This window comes from Mastigoproctus giganteus, chromosome 5 (assembly GCF_048544385.1).
Source record: "Mastigoproctus giganteus isolate SK-2022 chromosome 5, ASM4854438v1, whole genome shotgun sequence".
In the NCBI taxonomy this organism is placed as follows: domain Eukaryota; kingdom Metazoa; phylum Arthropoda; class Arachnida; order Uropygi; family Thelyphonidae; genus Mastigoproctus; species Mastigoproctus giganteus.
In genome coordinates this window covers 142,815,481-142,833,507 of record NC_143579.1, presented here as the reverse complement: position 1 = coordinate 142,833,507, position 18,027 = coordinate 142,815,481, and the positions used below count along the sequence as shown (strand labels likewise).

The following is an 18,027-nucleotide window of genomic DNA, read 5'->3' as shown; positions in this document are numbered from 1 at the left end:
TCTTCTATCCACAGATTTAAAGCCTTTTCCATTTTTTCTAATTTAACATCACGAGTTACAGAGCAAATTTTTGAAGCAATTAGCGCGTTTTCATGGACACTACGGCGGATTTTTTCTTCCGATTTCTTGATTGATCGTAGCATTGACTCATTGATTTTATAATGTTTTGCCACTGAGGAGACACTTTCACCATCAGAAATTTTGTCTAATAACTCAATTTTATTTGCTAATTTCATCACCTTTGATCTTGTCACATTTCCCTTGTTATTCGTAGCCATATTTTTGTACAGGTTAGAAAGAACTTGTCCACAATAAAGTCACTTTCTTCTGTTAACACACTCGAAAAAGTCTGTTTTACACTGCAAAACGGTAGATTTATCACTTTTGTAAGCATATCAATTTATAAATTTATTCAATTTATAAACTATAAATTAAAAGGAAACGACGAAACCTTCCATAACAAGCGCATAACACATACTGAACAAGGATTAGCGAGAAACAACCACGATCGCGATTTTGTCACCCCTCTCCCGCCACCCAGTGAGCGCTGTTTTGACCGGAGCACTGTTTTGGAAAATGTTCACGGCACTTTAAAATTCACATTTTTTCAGGTTTCATTTTATATTAAATCAGCAACCACGAATAGCGGGGGTTAGCTTTAGCATTAGCTTTAATAGAGGCATTTGATGCAAGAAAGCAAGCTTAAGCAGCATCAGCCAAAAAAAAAAAATAATAAAATAAAATAAATAAATAAATAAAAAATACCCACTTCTACTTCACCCCTCTGTTCGTTGGAAATACCTGTCCAGCTGATCCTTAAACTTATTTAGGCTATCAACTGCCACGACAAGGGATGGAAGTCGGTTCTACCAACCACCCGCTGGCTAAAGGCAAATTTCCTCACGTCTATCCTACATCTGTCTTTCCTTAATTTGAATTTATGCCCTCTCAGGTGATTATTCTGAGAAAGAGGAAGAATCCCATTGGCATTGAGCATGCTCAAACCATTCAAGGCTTTATACACCTCTATCAGATCACCTCGCTGGTGCCTAGTCTCCAGATACTGTAATTTGTAAAACTTAAGCCTTTCTTCGTAAGAGCAACCCTTTGTTCCATTCACTAATCTTGTTGCCCTTCTCTGTACTAATTCCAGCATCTCTACATCCTTCTTGAAATGAGGCCTCCAAAACTGTATACAGTACTCTAGGTGTGGCCTGACCATTGTCTTATACAAGGGAATAATCACCTCCTTATCCCTGCTAGAAAAATTCCAATATATCATCGACAATACACCATGAGCTACTATTGCAGCCCATCTGCACTGCTCAGAAAACTTCATATCTGCCTGCACAACCACCCCCAGGTCCCTTTCATTCTCTACCACTGCCAGTGTAGTACCACAGAGTTGAGACTTTGCTCTGGGATTGCTGTTTCCCATATGTAGTACTTAACATTTGTCAATGTTAAACTTCATTTGCCACCTCTCAGCCCATCTGCTCATCCTTTCCAGATCCTGTTGCAGTAGCATAGTGTCAGTAGTGTCCTTGACAACCCTGCCAACCTTCGTATCGTCTGCAAACTTGGACATTAAGCTTGATATACCATCATCAATATCATTTATAAATACAGTAAACAATAATGGACCCAATACTGAACCCTGAGGGACTCCACTAATAACATTAGTCCACGATGAGCAGTGTCCATTGATTACCACTCTCTGTCTTCTCCCTCTCAACCATCCCTTTATCCATAGCAGCAATTTGCCCAGCAGTCTTCCATGTGCAACAGTATCAAAAGCCTTTCTAAGATCCAATTATGTAATATCAATGTTATTCCCTGCATCCAGTTCTTTTGTGACTGCATCATAGTATCCAATCAAATTGGTCAGGCAAGACTTCCCCTTAACAAAACCATGCTGTGTCTGGGCTAAAACTGAAGTCTTGTGTAGATGATCCTGCAGTGCTTCTTTAACCAGTGCCTCCATTAATTTTCCGGGAACCGAAGTTAAACTAACAGGTCTATAATTACTTGTGTCGCCCTTTGTGAATTGGGGTCACATTTGCACATCTCCAGTCCATGGGTACTTCCCCTGAGTCCAAGGAAGCTTTTATAATTATGGCTAAGGGTTTCCTTACTTCCTCTGCTGCCTCCTTTAATATAACTGGATAGATCCCATCCACCCCGGGTGCCTTTCTTGTATTTATCTTCAACAATTTCTCCTCCACTTTACTCTCAGTTATTACAAGATTCTCTAGCTTATTGCCAGATTTGAATACACCTCTGGCATTACCCTCGCTGAATAACTCATCATGTGTGAATGTCGATGCAAAATATTCATTTAGTTTGTTAGCTACCTGAGCAGGATCATCAACAGTTAACCCATCGATATCAAGTGGATCAAACTGATTCATCCCCTTCCTTCTAGAGTTTACATAAGTAAAGAACTCTTTGCTGTTTTTCTTTGCATCCCTTGCCAAAGATTTCTCGTAATCTGCCTTCGCCTGCCTAACCTCCTTTGTAACTTGGTTACAGATCAACTTGTATCTATCATAGGCTTCTGCGTCACGTGTTAATTTGTATGTATCCCATGCATTTTTCTTCTCTGGCATATGTCTTATTGGTTCATCTGACATCTACTTAGGCCTAAACCTTGAACAATATTTCTTAGTTGGTATGTAAAGCCTAGTAGCTTCCAAGATAAGTTCTTTGAATGCTTCCCATTTTGAATTTCTTGTTGATAACATCATCAGTTGGTCCCACTGTATAGAATTTAAATACTGTCTCAGTCCATCGTAGTCGCCTTTACAAAAGCAATAACCCTTCCCTTTACCCCTAATGGTAGTTACCTCTTTGAGTAAATCCCACTTCAGCACACTGTGATCACTGCCACCTAGTGGTTCATTTACCTGCAGATTCTTAACATGAAGAATCACTACTGATAATCAAATCAAGAGTATTACTCCCTCTAGTTGCCTCCCGAACATGCTGATGTAGAAAACAATCATCCAATAAATCCACAAAAGTCTTGCTAGTGTGTGAGTGACCAGCCCCCAAATTCCAGTCAATATCTGTGAAATTAAAATCCCCCATTATAAGACTCTCTGATTTACTGGCCCACTCTATTTCCCTGTACAGTTTCTTATTATACTCATCAGAGTCATTAGGCCTATAGCACACTCATACTCTCAATTTTGATCTCCCAATGCTTATGTCACACCAAACTGACTCGACACTGCACTGTCCAGCAAGGTCGACTGGCTTCACTTCCTTGGATTTTATGTATTTCTTAACTAATAGCATAACCCCTCCTCCCTTCCTGTCCTGTCTATCCTTTCTGTAGACATTGTACTCCCCAAATTCCAGTTCTGCATTCCTTATATCTGTGTGACACCACGTCTCTGAAATCCCCATAATATCTGCCTTTGATGTTTTGAGCAATACCTCAAATTCATCAAATTTATTTACTAAACTCCTAGCATTGGTGTACACGCAAGTATAGGTTTACTGTATTAATAAAACAAAATTTCAAAAAATTATATTTATAATATAAAAAAATAAATCAAAGTATTACGGGGGGAAGGAAAAAACTTATTAAAATAAACGTTACAATATACTAAAAAAAATTTGAAATCCTGCTCTACTTCACTAATTCTGCTTTAATCACCTCTTATATATGCTTCTTTAATATCACTATGAAGAGCTGCAATAGTCATGTCTGCTCGCCACGAATGCCAACAGTAGAAAAAGGATTTGATTGGATACTATGATGTGGACACAAAGGAACTGGATGCAAAGAATAATTTTGATATCATACATTTGGATCTTAGAAAGGCTTTTGATGCTGTTACACATGGAAGATTGCTGCACAAATTGGAGCAGTGTGGCATTGGAGGCAAATTGCTGCTATGGATAACGGGATAGTTGACTAGGAGAACACAGAGGGCTGTAATCAATAGACACTGCTCTTAGTGAACTAATGTACCCCAGGGTTTGGTGTTGGGTCCATTGTTGTTTTCTGTATTTATTAATGATACTGATGATGGTATATCAGGCTTAATGTCCAAGTCTGCAGACAATGCGAAGATTGGCAGGGTTGTTAATGACACTAATGACAGTACGCTGCTGCAACAGTATCTAGAAAAGTTGAGCAGATGGGCTGAGAGGTGGAAATTGAAGTTTAACATCAACAAATGTAAACTACTACATATGGGTAATAGTAACCCCGGAGTATTTTATCCAACTGTGTGGTACTATACTGACAGTGATAAAGAATGAAAAGGAAGTGGGGGTAATTGTGCAGACATATGAAGTTTTCTGAGCAGTGCAGATAGTCTGAAAGAGTAGCTCATGGTGTCTTGTCAGTGATATGCACAAATGAATTTTTCTAGCAGGGATAAGGAGATGATTATCCCCTTGTATAAGGCAATGGTCAGGCCATACCTTGAGTACAATATACAGGTCTGGAGGCCTCATTTTAAGAAGGATGTAGTGCTGCTGGAATGAGCAGTGAGAAGATTAGTGAATGGAACAAGGGGTTTTTGCTCTTACGAAGAAAGGCTTAAGTTTTGCAAATTACACTGTCTGGAGACTAGGCACCTGTGAGGTGATCCGATTGAGGTGTATAAAGCCTTCATGGTTTAAGTATGCTCAAATGCTGATGGGGTTCTTGCTCTTGCTCAGAATAATCACCTGAGAGGGCATAAATTCAAATGTAGGAAAGACAGTTGTAGGATAGATGTGCAGAAATTTGCCTTTAGCCAGCAGGTGGTTGATTGCTGGAACAAACTTCCATCTGTCGATGTAGAAGTTGATAGCTTAAATAGATTCAAGGCAGAACTAGACAAACACTTGGAGCGAGTGGATGGATGAAATGAGAACGGTGTTTTTTTTTGTTTTTTTTTTTGGCATATGCTATATAAGCTTGCTTTCTTGCATCGTGTGCCTTTACCAATGCTAAAATCAAAACAGATCTACGTCATCAGAAGCTACTTGTACCATATCTGACTATGACAAAATTGAAGATAAACTACTGCTCGGTCAACTTCAAGATCAGAACATCATCATGATGTTGAGGTGTCACAGGCTGGCTCAGCTGGCATGAATCTTACTACTGATCACACTTTGCCTGTAAATTCTCTTGATATATCTAGTGTGAATGTTGATTTGCAAGTTGCTCTACAAAACTGTCTGAAGTTGAAAAGACTGCTGAAAATGAAAATCTACTGGACCAAAGCAAAATGATTCAGTCTGCAAAATATGAAGTAAATAAAGCAAAAGATCCAGGGTTGTGGCGAGATTTTTCTGCTGATGATGTGGTTTATTGGATTACTTGCAGAACTAGTGACTGTCAACAGCACAATATACTGATAAATGATAAATCCACATGATAAATCTTGCTGAACTTTCAAAAGTGGCAAACAAACAAGATACTGTTCACAAAAACATTTCTTTGGGTTAAAAGCCAATGTTGAGCAATACAAGAGAGAGTGGTTATTCTATTCACCATCAACAGGATCAGTTTACTGCTTTGTTTGTAAACTTTTTTGCTGCTAAATGTTCCTCGTGTTTTGTTGAAAGAGAAGAGTTCAGTGACTGACGAAATATACAGGCAGTTCCCGCTTTACGAGTTCCCAGGTTTACTATTTTTTTCTTCTCAAGTATCAACAAAATCGAAAATATGAACATTAATTGCAAAAAATGAATGTTAAACATTCATAAATACTGCATTTCAAATCACGCTCATAGCTATACAATACAGTGTACCCCCACTACGATATTAATCCATTCCAGAGGTGCCATCGTATAGTGAAAATATCGTAATGTGAACCCAATAATGCATTGTTTTTTGGTTATTCCTTCCAAGACCTCGGAAGTTGAAATTTTCACTATATAACCAAGCTATTTATGTCTCTAAAAGGTCATTTTTGTAATGAAAATTGTATTAGTTGCCAATTCAAATCATTGAAATGCACTGCACTTTCATCATTATCATATGTTCTGTTATAAGAACCAATTTTGAATGCCTTTGTGATATTTTTCTAAAGCACATTTCTGGAGGTCATGACCATAAAACAGTAAAAACAATTTGCACTTTCCGGTTTATTGGGCTTTTCTGTTAGTGCAATCAATTATAAACAGGTAGTAAACTCTATGTTATTGCATTTGCAAAAATACTGATAGCTGGAATTGTGTGGGTTTTTATGTTAATATGGTGAAATGTGTTTCTCCTTCACTGATATCTTCAATCATATAAAACACATAAATAAATTTTCAGAATTTTCTCTTCATTCCTTTATTCCAAGATTGGTTTTCGCATCACCTTGTGCCTGAAGTAAAACTATATTTTGAAGATAAAAATATTCCTTTTCGGGTGATTCTGATTTTAGATAATGCACCTGGCCACCCACCATTTATGCAACACCACCACCCTACTGTTAAAATAAATTTTTTGCCACCAAATGTGACACCATTTTTTCAGCCAATGGACCGGAGCGTTATTTAAACATTTAAAGCACATTATCTTCGGGAGACATTTGACATGCTAATTAATGCAACGGATAAGGAGGGAGGTCCAATTGTTAAAGAATTTTGGAAAGAATTCCATATTTTAGATGCAATTAAAAATAATACAATGAACCTGGAACAAAATTACAGAGAAGAACTTGAAGGGTGTTTGGAATAAACTGTGTCCTCAGTTTATTGATAATTTTGAAGGATTTCAAGAACCAGCAGATTTCGTACAAAATGAAACAGAAGCAGATTGCTAACCAATTGCAGCTTGACTTTTCTTCAACTGATGACACTGATCTGTTTCAAGCGCATAATGGAGAGCTCACAAATGAAGACCTCTTTGAAATAGTAAAATGTGAAGAAGCTGAGGAAGAAGAAGATTTAACAGCTGAAACTCCTGTTCGTTCCTTCACTCTCAAGGGGGCTAGACGAAGCTTTTCAACACACAGAAAGAGCAACTGAGATTTTCGAGTCACAAAATTCAAATTTGGAGCATACTAGGAAAGTTGCTACAGATTTAAAAAATGCTTATGCATGCTATCGTGAAATTTATAAAAAAAAAAAGAGAAGACTATCTTGGAAACAAACGCATCAACGCATTTCTGAAGAACGTGACTCCTTGTGCCTCCAACAGACCAACAATGAGTGCCGAGACAACAATGAGTGATTAACGAGTGTGCATTTAGTCGATGATGATGAAGAATAAACATTCTTTAGCATTTGTAAGTCATAAATAATTTATTTATTATTATAATTTGCTTAATTTTACAAGCTGTTTTTATTTCTTTGGATAAATCAATCATTGTTTAAGCATAAACTAATTAGCTAACTAATTTCATTGTTGAGAACGTAACCCCTGATTTTAACATTACATCTACAGGGGAAAAATTCCCGCTTTACAAGTTTTCACTTTATGAGCATGCACTAGGAACGAATTAACTCGTAAAGTCGGGAACTACCTGTACTAGTGTATTTGCTCATCATGAAAAAAGCACTCTAACCGAGACTATGCTAACATACTTAACTCGCAGACAAGGTTTGGGCTTGCGACAAGAGTTGGAAAAACAAATTAAAGAAGAGTGCAATTACTGGGAATATGTCTTGGAGCATTTAATAGCTGCCATTCGTATGTTAGCTGAATGTGGCCCAGCTTTTCGAGGAACAGATGAAAATTTTGGTTCACTACAGAATGGGAATTTTTTTAGGGCTTCTTGAGCTCATAAGTCAGTTTGTCTTATTTTTACTTAAATCTGGTAGGCCGAAGTGCTGCTGACTGCTACAAGGTGGCAGTTAATTTTTGCATTTGCTCTTTACATCTTTTTCAGCCTCAACCAGGGGGCGCCATCGTTGTTCTCTGCTAAAGGCTTCATTTGGCCTTAATCCAGAACTGAAGCACTGGGAAAACAAAATTGAGAGTAGGAGTGTGTTTTAGGCCTAACTGAATGTTCCCTGGAATTTGTGGTTTGCTCACTCACACACTAGCAACACTTTTGTAGATTTCTTGGATGACTGTTTCTATAGCAGCATGTTAGAAGCAACAAGAGGAAGAAATACACTTTTACTCTGGTTATCACTGATCACACATTAGGATGTAGAATCATACTGATGAAAGTATATCAGTATGATTCTACATCCATCAAGAATCTGCAAGTAAAAGACCCACTGAGTGGCAGGGATCCCAGTGTACTAATGTGGAATTAAATTAAAGACATAGCTACTCTCAAGGACAAAGGAGAAAGGTTTTTACTTTCACAAGGATGACTATAGAGGTCACAGACGTTTTGAAAGTGCATGCAGTGGGCCCAATTGATGATGCTGCCCACAGAAATTCTAAATGGGACATATTCAGGGAAATAATCAAAGAAGCTACTAGGCTTTTCATACCACCAACAAAATACTGTTCAAGGCTTAGACCTAAATGGATGTAAGATGAACAACTGAGACAAGTAGCAAAGAAGAAAAGAGCATGGAATGCACTTTTAAATTATCGGGTGACACGGAAGCCTGTGGTAGACATAAATTAGACTTTTTTTTTGTAAACATAATAAGAGAAGTTTACCTCAATACTTCCGTATGATACTCTCCAGAAATTAAAACAAAAAAATATGAAAAAATTACATTAGAGTAACAAATAATTTAAAAAATCAATTTAACGCAATTAAAAATAAGAAAATTAATTAAAAGAATTTAACAAAAAAAATTGCAAAAGATTTTCCTTCCTTGGAAAGAAAGGAAAGGAAAATAAATCGTTTTGCAATTTTTTTAGTTAAATTCTTTTAATTAATTTTCTTATTTTTAATTACGTAACATTGATTTTTAATTGTGTTAAATTGAGTTTTATTGTGTTAAATTGAGTTTTAATTATTTGTTACTCTAATGTAAGTTTTTTGGTTTTTTTCATTTTAATTTCTGGAGAGTATCATATGGAAGTGTTCTATGTACTATATTGAGGTAAACTTCTCTTATTATTTTTACAAATATTGATATCAATGTAGAACGTATTGAGTATTACAGCTCTGTTTCATACTATCTAATAAATTAGTCTGTAATCAAAGGAGGTTAGGCAAGCTAAGGCAGATTATGAGGAAGTCTCTGGTAAAGAACAAAAAGAAAAACAGCAAAGACCTCTATGCATATATTAATAGTAGAAGAAATGGGCTGAATCACATTGGGCCCATTGATGTGTACGGAGCAACTGCTGGTGACTATGATCAGGTTGCAGACAAACTGAATAGGTATTTTGCACCTACATTCACACATGAGGAATTCTTTAGGGAAGGGGATGCCAGAAGGTTATTGAACTAATAAGGAGCTAAATAACGTTGAAATAACTGAAAGGAAAGTGGAGGGGAAATTGTTGAGAATTAATGCAAAAAAGGCACCTGGGGCAGTGGACTCTATCCAATTATATTAGGGGAGACAGCAAAGAAGGTCAGGGGAGGTCCCTATGGACTGCAGAAGTGCAAATATATCCCCAATTCATAAAGGGGAGGGGATCAAAAGGCAATATGAGTAATTACAGACCTGTTAGCTTAACGTCTGTTCCAGAAAAAAATAATGAAATCACTGGTTATAGAAGTAATGCAAGACTACTTGGACAGACATGCAATTATACTGCAAATAATCACAGCATGGATTTTTTCAAGGGATTTTTCTTGTCTAACCAATCTGATAGATTATTATGATGGAGTGACAAAGGAACTGGATGCAAAAAACAATTTTTACATCATATACTTGGATTTCAGGAAGGCTTTTGATACTATTGCATAAAAAACTGTTGCACAAACTGGAGAAATATGGCATTTAGGGCAAGTTACTGGCATGGATAAAGGAATAGATAAGCGTTAAAAGACAGAGAGTGGTTATCAATGGGCACTGCTTTTCATAGATTAATGTTATTAGTGGAGTTCCCAGGGTTCGGTGCTAGGTTCATTGTTGTTTTCAATATTTTTGAAAACATATTGAAAACATTGTTGTTTCCAATATTTATGAATGATGTCTAAGATTGCAGATGATACAAAGGTTGGCAGGGTGGTTAACGACAGTCTTTAGGGTGAGCTACTGCAACATGATCTAGGAAAATTGGGTCGATAGGCTGAGAAATGGCAGTTGAAGTTCAACATTGACAAATGCAAGGTACAACACATGGGTAGGAGTAACCTCTGAGTAACATCTCAACAGTGTGTTACTAAATTCAGTGTAATGGAGAATGAAAAAGATCTGGAGGTAACTGTGCAGTTGGATGTGAAAATATCTGAGCAGTGCAGACATGCAGCCAGGGCAGCTCATTGGGCTTTGCCAATGATATACAGAAACTTTGCTAGCAGTGATAAGGAGGTGATTATCGCTTTATATAAGGTCATGGTTAGGCTGCATCTTGAGTACTGTATGCAGGTCTGGAAGCCTCATTTTAGGAAGGGTTTAGATCTGCTTGGAATGGGTGCAGAGAAGGGCAACCAGATTGGTGAAGGGAACAAAAGGGTGCTCTTACATAGAAAGATTTCAGTTCTGCAAATTGCAGCATCTCAAGACAGGGCACCCGCAGGGAGATCTGAGTGAGGTGTTTAAAGCATTGAATGAATTGATTAAACTGAATGTTAATGGTATTCTTCCACTTGCTGTGGCCCCAAGTGCCAAGCAAGTGACTATAGCGATTTACTTAAAAGAGTGGTTGATTATAGAATAGTATTATTTTTCTGAAGTTATTTAATTTTGCACTTCTGAAGTAAAGCAGTTAGCTCACTTGACAGAAAGGCAAGACACCTTTCTTTTTGTATATAGGAATAACTTATTAACACACTAACAACTAATCTCTTTATCGCTTGGTCACTGGTGGCCGCTCCTGCCTCCACGTGGCAGGGCTGGAAGAAATCCACTCTCCCAGGGCTAAAAGGAGCAGTGATGGAAAGCACAAAACAGTCCAGCTGCGGATCTACTGATCCAGATCTAGATAGGCATGACCCTAGATCATGACTTAAACCCATCCCATGCCAAGAGACAAAAAAAAGAAGGGACAGATTATTCTGCTCCTCTCTTTTTAATATTGCATTCCTCCACAGACCAACCACTGAGTAAGTTATCTCCATTTTTGATTCAGAAATGTCTCGAAAATGTGGCTGGCCTTCCAAAAATGGTTCATCGATTAAGATCTGGAGATTTATTAGTGGGGATGAATGAACATAGACATGCAGAGAGACTCCTGAAAATTTCTACCTTTGGTGGAATTCCCACAAAGGTTACCCCACATGCAACCCTGAACTCCTCTAAAGGGGTAATTATCAGAAAGGGATCTCCTAAATGTATCGGAAGATGAACTTGTCCATGAATTAAACAACCAAAATGTAACCCACGGCAAAAGAATTTTGATCAAAAGAGATGGAGAGCTTGTCCCTACTCAGATAGTTATACTCACTTTTAAAACACCAATTCTCCCCACAACTATAAAGGCTGGATACCTCAGATGTCATGTTCAACCATACATTCCCAATCCGGTACGGTGCTTCAAGTGCCAAAAATTTGGTCATTCGCAAACTGTATGCAGAGGTGTAGTCACTTGTGCTGTGGTTCTAAAGAACACACACATACCGATTGTAACAAGGAAACTCAAAACTGTCCTAATTGCCATGGAAATCATTCTGCCTTCTCTAAGGACTGCGATCAATGGAAACGAGAGAAGAATATTCAGAAATATAAAATAGAGCACAAGGTGTCATATCAAGAGGCAAAAAAACAATTTACAATTCCTGTTAAATCATCTACGTATGTATCAATTACTCAACGACTACGCACAGTATCAACTCAAACTGACTGCTCAGTCCCTCCAAATATCTCTATATCTGGTTGGGCTAAATCAGTACTTTCTTCATCAAAGGAACACTCTCCCTACAAATATGTAACTCAAGAAGTAAATACACCAGTAACAGTACCTCCAGATAAGAATCCCAAACAGCAACAGAAAGAACAAATCAAGAGTTCTGAAAGAAGTGATAAATACAAACTCAGATCTGATACCATGGACATCGATGAAAAATCAGGCAAAGACGATACAATTCTTGAAATTCATCCAGAAGATGATATCGACACAGGCAGACCAGTTTTCTCAAAGAAGGAAAAGGGAAAACTAAACAGGCGTAAGCAGACTACTTCACGGATGTTAGCAGACACCAGTTAAAACCAAACAACGAGTACAGTTATTCAATGGAATTGCTGTGGGCTCCGTGCTAACATAGATGACTTTTACGATCTATTAAGTAAATATAAGCCTGTTGCAGTACGCATTCAAGAAACCAATTTCACAAATACAGTATCTATGACAATTAAGCATTATAATATATATAGAAAAGATAGAAGGTCCTCTAATTCAGCTCATGGAGGAGTAGCAGTCATAGTGAACTCTGTAGTTCCCTGTAGACCTATCCCCATGCAAGCATCTTTAGAGGTGATTGCAGTTCGTGTCACCATTGGTATAACAGTAACATTAGTTTCGTTGTATCTATCGCCAAACCATACATACAGCCTTGATGATTTAGATGATATAGTAAAGCAAATACCTGTAACTGACAATGTGTTTATCATCTAAGCCTGTGGCCCTGGCTTTCTACTATTTTAACTGTGTAGAGGTTTTTAAACAACTTAATGATGAACCAATAATAAAAGTGCACTTTTCCCAAGGAATTAAAATACATAAGTTTTAATTCTTTTCCATTTGTAATCTTCTAATCACCTTAAAACAGTTAGGAGGTAAGTTTTTATCTTGTAAGCTTTCAGCAATTTAAATTATTAGCATTAGCAAAGGCACATGATGCAGGAAAGCAAGCTTATATAGTATCAGCCAGAAAAAAAAAACAACACATACTCTTCTCATTTTACCCATCCACTCACTCCAAATGTTTGTCTAGTTCTGCCTTGAATCTATTTATAAGCTATCAACTTCTACAATGACAGATGGAAATTTGTTCCAGCAACCAACCACCCACTGGCTAAAGGCAAACTTCGGCACATCTGTTATTGTGAAATTATTGTGAAAATGAAATATTTTAAGCTGCTATATCAATAATTATAACAGACTTCTTCTGCTTGCTTGATTATTTAAGGAAGGAAATTAGTACAAAATATAAAAAAAGTAACGCATAGGCAAGTGGAATGTACTGTTTTGTACTAATGTTTTATTACAGTGTCTTCACAATTCAACAATGTTAGATGTAAAATATATGACTGTTGCTATTTATTACAATAATGTTAATTTCTATCCTAAATTAATAAATTTATATTATTAAGTTGAATCACATATTTAGTTATAAAAAATAGGTTTATGTGAAAATTGGATCAAAACAGCATCTCCAAAACATCTCTGGGGGACATGGGAACATTACACACAAAACAGAGACAATAATGGAAAACATTTGGTAACCCTATTTAAGGACACACACTATTTTATCATGATGATTGCACATTGACAAAAATTAAAAAACAATAATAATAAAAAAATAAAAAAAAAACCTCTGGAAAGAATGTTAAAATTAACAGTATAGTAGCAAGTAAACAGCAGTCCTTTGAGATGCAAATTTCAGAGTCCTGTCTACAGGAATATTACAAACTTCAAACTAAAAACACCCATAACAGATTCCACATATTATTTTTTGTTATCCGACTCTCACCTAGATTTCAGTGGGCCATAGAGACCCCATTTAATCTGCAACCCAGTTAATTCACCACTACATAACTGTGAATCTACTGTATTCTGTATATTTTAAAATAATTTCTAATGTAATTCTAAAATAATTGGAGTAATTTTAATAACTTTAAACCCTAATACCTCAACATTCAACATTCAAAATGCAAATACCTTTCACACAATGTTTGGTCCCATTTCTTTCTATTTCTTCATAACCTGTAGAGCATTGACATGTATGAGACCAATAGTTACAGGTGATGTGATGATCAACTCTTTGGCACTGTTGTGTATCTCTGCAATACTTGCCCAGCTCAACATCTTTAAATATAAAAATTAAGATTTGAGATAAACTTTTACGATTACAAAAATAAAAATGATATGTTTCATCACCACAATAAATTATTAACAACATAAATTGCAAAAATTGTAAAATGTAAAAAAAAAAAAAAAAAAAAAACGTAAAAAAAACATTACGTAAATTGTAAAAATGCTTCTTTTATAAAAAGAAAGTGGCCTTTTGGGCTTGGAATAAATGACAACAGAATATTCTTTAAGAACCCCAACCAGCAATATATAGAGATAAAATAAAGTTAAAAATTAAAAAATTACAATAAAAATCTATAGTCTTTTTTTTTTTTTTTTTTTTTTATGTGAACCCCAAACACGAGAGGTAATAGAACCTATAGTACTTAGTACCGTGCTTGGGTTGGAGGTTGAGAAGACGAAAGAAGATATTTGTTGACATTGGACTTGAATTTCTGTAGATTGTAATTTTCAGGAAATATGTATGAAGGAAGGTTGTTCCAGAAAACAGCAGTTGAATGAATAAATGAGGAAGATGAAAAGTTGGTTCTGTGGATTTGAAGTTGGGCAGTAAATGGATGTTGGCTGGTGGCAGCACGTGTTTGGACGGTTTTGAAAGAGAGAGAGGGAATTATAGAAGCCAATTCAGAAGAACAGTGCCCATGTATCTGTAGATGAGGCAAGCAGCAGAAACAGTATATCTATGAGACAGTGAGTGGAGAGACTCTGCTAGAGATGAATCATTAATTAACCTAACTAACATCTTCTGAATGGAATCAAGAAGCCTGAGAGAAGTTTTGGGGGCACCATCCCAGTTGTGGGAACAATATTCCATGGCAGGGCGGATTTACGATTTATACAGAGTGAGCAGCTGTTTGGAAGAAAAGTAACACCGAGAGCGAAACAGAAAACCAAGTTTTTTAGATGCAGAGGAAGCAATATTTCTAATGTGCTTGTGCTTGTGCCAAGAGAGATTAGAAGTCAGGGTAATCCCCAAAAGAGATATATCATTTTGACTAGAAATCAGAGTGTCACTAAAGATAAGCATAGGAGCAGAAGAATCCTTTTTTGCGAGATATAAGACAACACTGAGTTTTAGAAAGGTTGAAATCAACTGAGTTGTCATTGCCCCACTGGAGAATTACCTGAAGATCGACATTTAAAGAATTGGTAGCAAATTTTCGAGAAGTTGAAGCTGATTGAGCAGGACAAGGTTTCTCAAAATGGAAAGTGGAATGCAATGTGCTATCATCGGCAAAACTATGGATAGGATTTCCAGCCAATGGAAGAAGGTCATTAATATACAAGAGTAAAAGAGTGGGGGAAAGAACTCAACCTTGGGGGACACCGGCATTACTGGAGAAGTTAGAAGACAGAGAGCCATCTACCATCACCCTCAGTGAGCGATCAGAGAGAAAACTGGATAAACAATTACTAAAAACAGTTGGCAAACTATAAGATGGAAGCTTGTTTAGAAGACCTTTATGCCAAACACGATAAAAAGCCTTTGAGATGTCAAGAACAACTACTTGTGTTTCACCGAACCTTTCCATTGAATTAGTCCATAAATGGGTAACATAAGCCAGAATATCACCAGTGGATCGACACTGACGGAATCCATACTGGCGATCATTGATCAGACAGAAGGTTTCTAGGCAGTTTAAGAGTTGGCAGTTAATTGATTTCTCCATTACTTTAGAAAGAGTAGAAGTAATTGCAATGGGATGATAACTGGATGGGAGGGATTTGTCACCCTTTTTAGTAACTGGCTGGATATGAGCAAATTTCCAAGCAGAAGGAAAAACACCTTTGGAATAAGAAAGTGAAAAAAGGCAGCAAAGAATAGGAGTAAGTTCAGGAGCACAGGTTTTGAGAACAAGTGGAGAAATACCTTCAGGATCTGGAGCTTTCTTAGCATTAAAATTAAGATTCATCAAAATCCTTCTCATATCCTTTTGACGGCAAACCACAGGAGGCATTGAATGGAGCAGGTTGGGAATGGTGGGAGGTGTTTTACCAAGATCATTAATACATGAGCTGAAAGAAAAATGGGATGCCAGCAGGTCAGCTTTATCCTTCACTGAAGTGACAACAGAACCATCTGGTTTGGACAGAGGCGGGAACAGAGATGGGCAAAAGTTTCAGGCAATAGCTTTGGCAAAAGAACAGATTGCTCGGCTACCATTAGGGCAAGAAGCAAGCTTTCTACTCTTAGCCTGTTCAAACTCTAGTTTGGACTGATTAATAACTGCTTTACAATTGTTGCGAGCTTTGGTGTAGGCAGAAAATGAAACTGAAGAATTAGAAACAAGCCAATTACAATATGCAACATTTTTCTCTTGAACAGCCTTAGCACATTTATTGGAAAACCAAGGTTTAGGACGAGATTTTAAAGTGGAGTGTGGGATAAAGGATTCCATTCCTGCAAGAATAATTTCACTGACACGATCTGAGCAAACGTTGACATCAGAAGTTTGAAACAATAATCAGACGAAGATAAAGAAGTCTCGGAGGTCACCCCATTTTGCATTCTTGTAAAGCCAAACAAGACGAGGTTGGGAATAGCCATGAGATAAAGGTTCCATTGGAGAAGAGACAATCACCATGTTGTCATCTGAAGTGCCTAAAGGACCTCTCACTTCGACAGTGTACTTAGAAGGGTTGTTTGTGAGAAAAAGATCAAGCGTATTGGCTGTATGGTTAGGATTGTCCGGTATTCTTGTAGGTAAATGAACAATCTGTGCTAGGTCATTAGTAATTGCAAAAGCCTCAGCATCTCGACCTGCTGGGTCGGTGTGACTAGAAAAAGGAAGCCAGCTGGAGTTGTGAACATTAAAATCACCAAGGAAAATTACCTCACTGTTAGCAAAGTTGGACTGCATAAAGTCAAGTTGCAAAGAAATGAACTCAAAGAGCTGCAAGTGATTAGTGGAGTTGGGAGAACAGTAGAGAAAACAGATGAATTTGACACAATGAGGTAGAGAGATTTTAACCCAGAGAAGATCAAAGAGAGGAGATTCCAAATTGCCAAGTCTTTGACAGGGAATATCAGAATGGACATATGCACAAGTACCACCTTTGAGGCGAAAGGAATCATACAGCAAATAATTTGGGCATCTGAGATGAGCAGTAGTTGAATCAACCGATAACTGAGATTCTGTCAGAAAAAGTACATGGTGTTTGGCAGACTGCAAGTGGAAATGGATATCGTTGAGATTAGAATTGTGACCACGTATATTTGTGAAATGAGTTAGGAAGTGCTTGGGAGATTTAGATCTTTTCGCAGATAAGCTTGTTCTATTAGTTTAACAATTCATGGTGTATTCTGTAGTAAGAAAAAATGGGTGGGACATGCTGTATGAAGTAATGAAATTTTTGGATATGGCGTACAGGTGTAAGAATATACCCAGATCCTTGACATAACGTGGCCTCAACAATGCTCCCCACATACACACTACTCGGACTCCCTCCAGTCACTATCTGGCAGAGTAGCGGTAGCAAGATTATACACTAGCTGATCCGTAAGCCTCCTAGAGAGTTACCAACAGGTTCGGTCCGGTCCGGTGTACTAACTAGCGGCCGGCCTAAGAACACTGTTTTCGAGCTGTACCCTCGAAATGTAAGGAATATTGGATCTCGCCACGACATTCATCATAACCTCAAAAATCATCAATCATACTACATGATGGAAGAGATAGAGAAGGGTTGACCGGAACTTAGCTCTAGAGACTAAACATGGGTTCCACCACTTCAAGCCTCCAATAAGCAAAGTGGTGGTATTTCACCGGTTGATGAGAGTCATCTACCACCTACTACTGCCTGGTAACATACAGAGGCTGCGTTCTTCCATGTGGTTAGGGCGCCACACCTTGACCCCTGCTTACGTTGGTTCACACCTGGGTGGTCGCCCACCATTTACTTGTGCATGGAGGTTATACCCAGGAGAACTAACAGTTCCACCATTGTGAAAGTGCAAGCAGAGGATTTGGCTGTCACAGATCGTCCGGACTTTAGCATTAGTAGAGGCAATTGATGCAAGA

At 37.5% G+C, this 18,027-nt stretch overlaps 1 protein-coding gene across 1 annotated transcript in view; it reads right to left on the bottom strand.

Moving 5' to 3' along the window:
• Positions 1-18,027, bottom strand: part of LOC150085744 (uncharacterized) — a 381,725-nt gene that overhangs the window by 273,312 nt on the left and 90,386 nt on the right. The window contains exon 3 of the mRNA XM_090373469.1: positions 13,856-14,002. Within this exon, the coding sequence (XP_090229595.1) occupies positions 13,856-14,002 (147 nt within the window). The remainder of the gene's footprint in view (positions 1-13,855; positions 14,003-18,027) is intronic.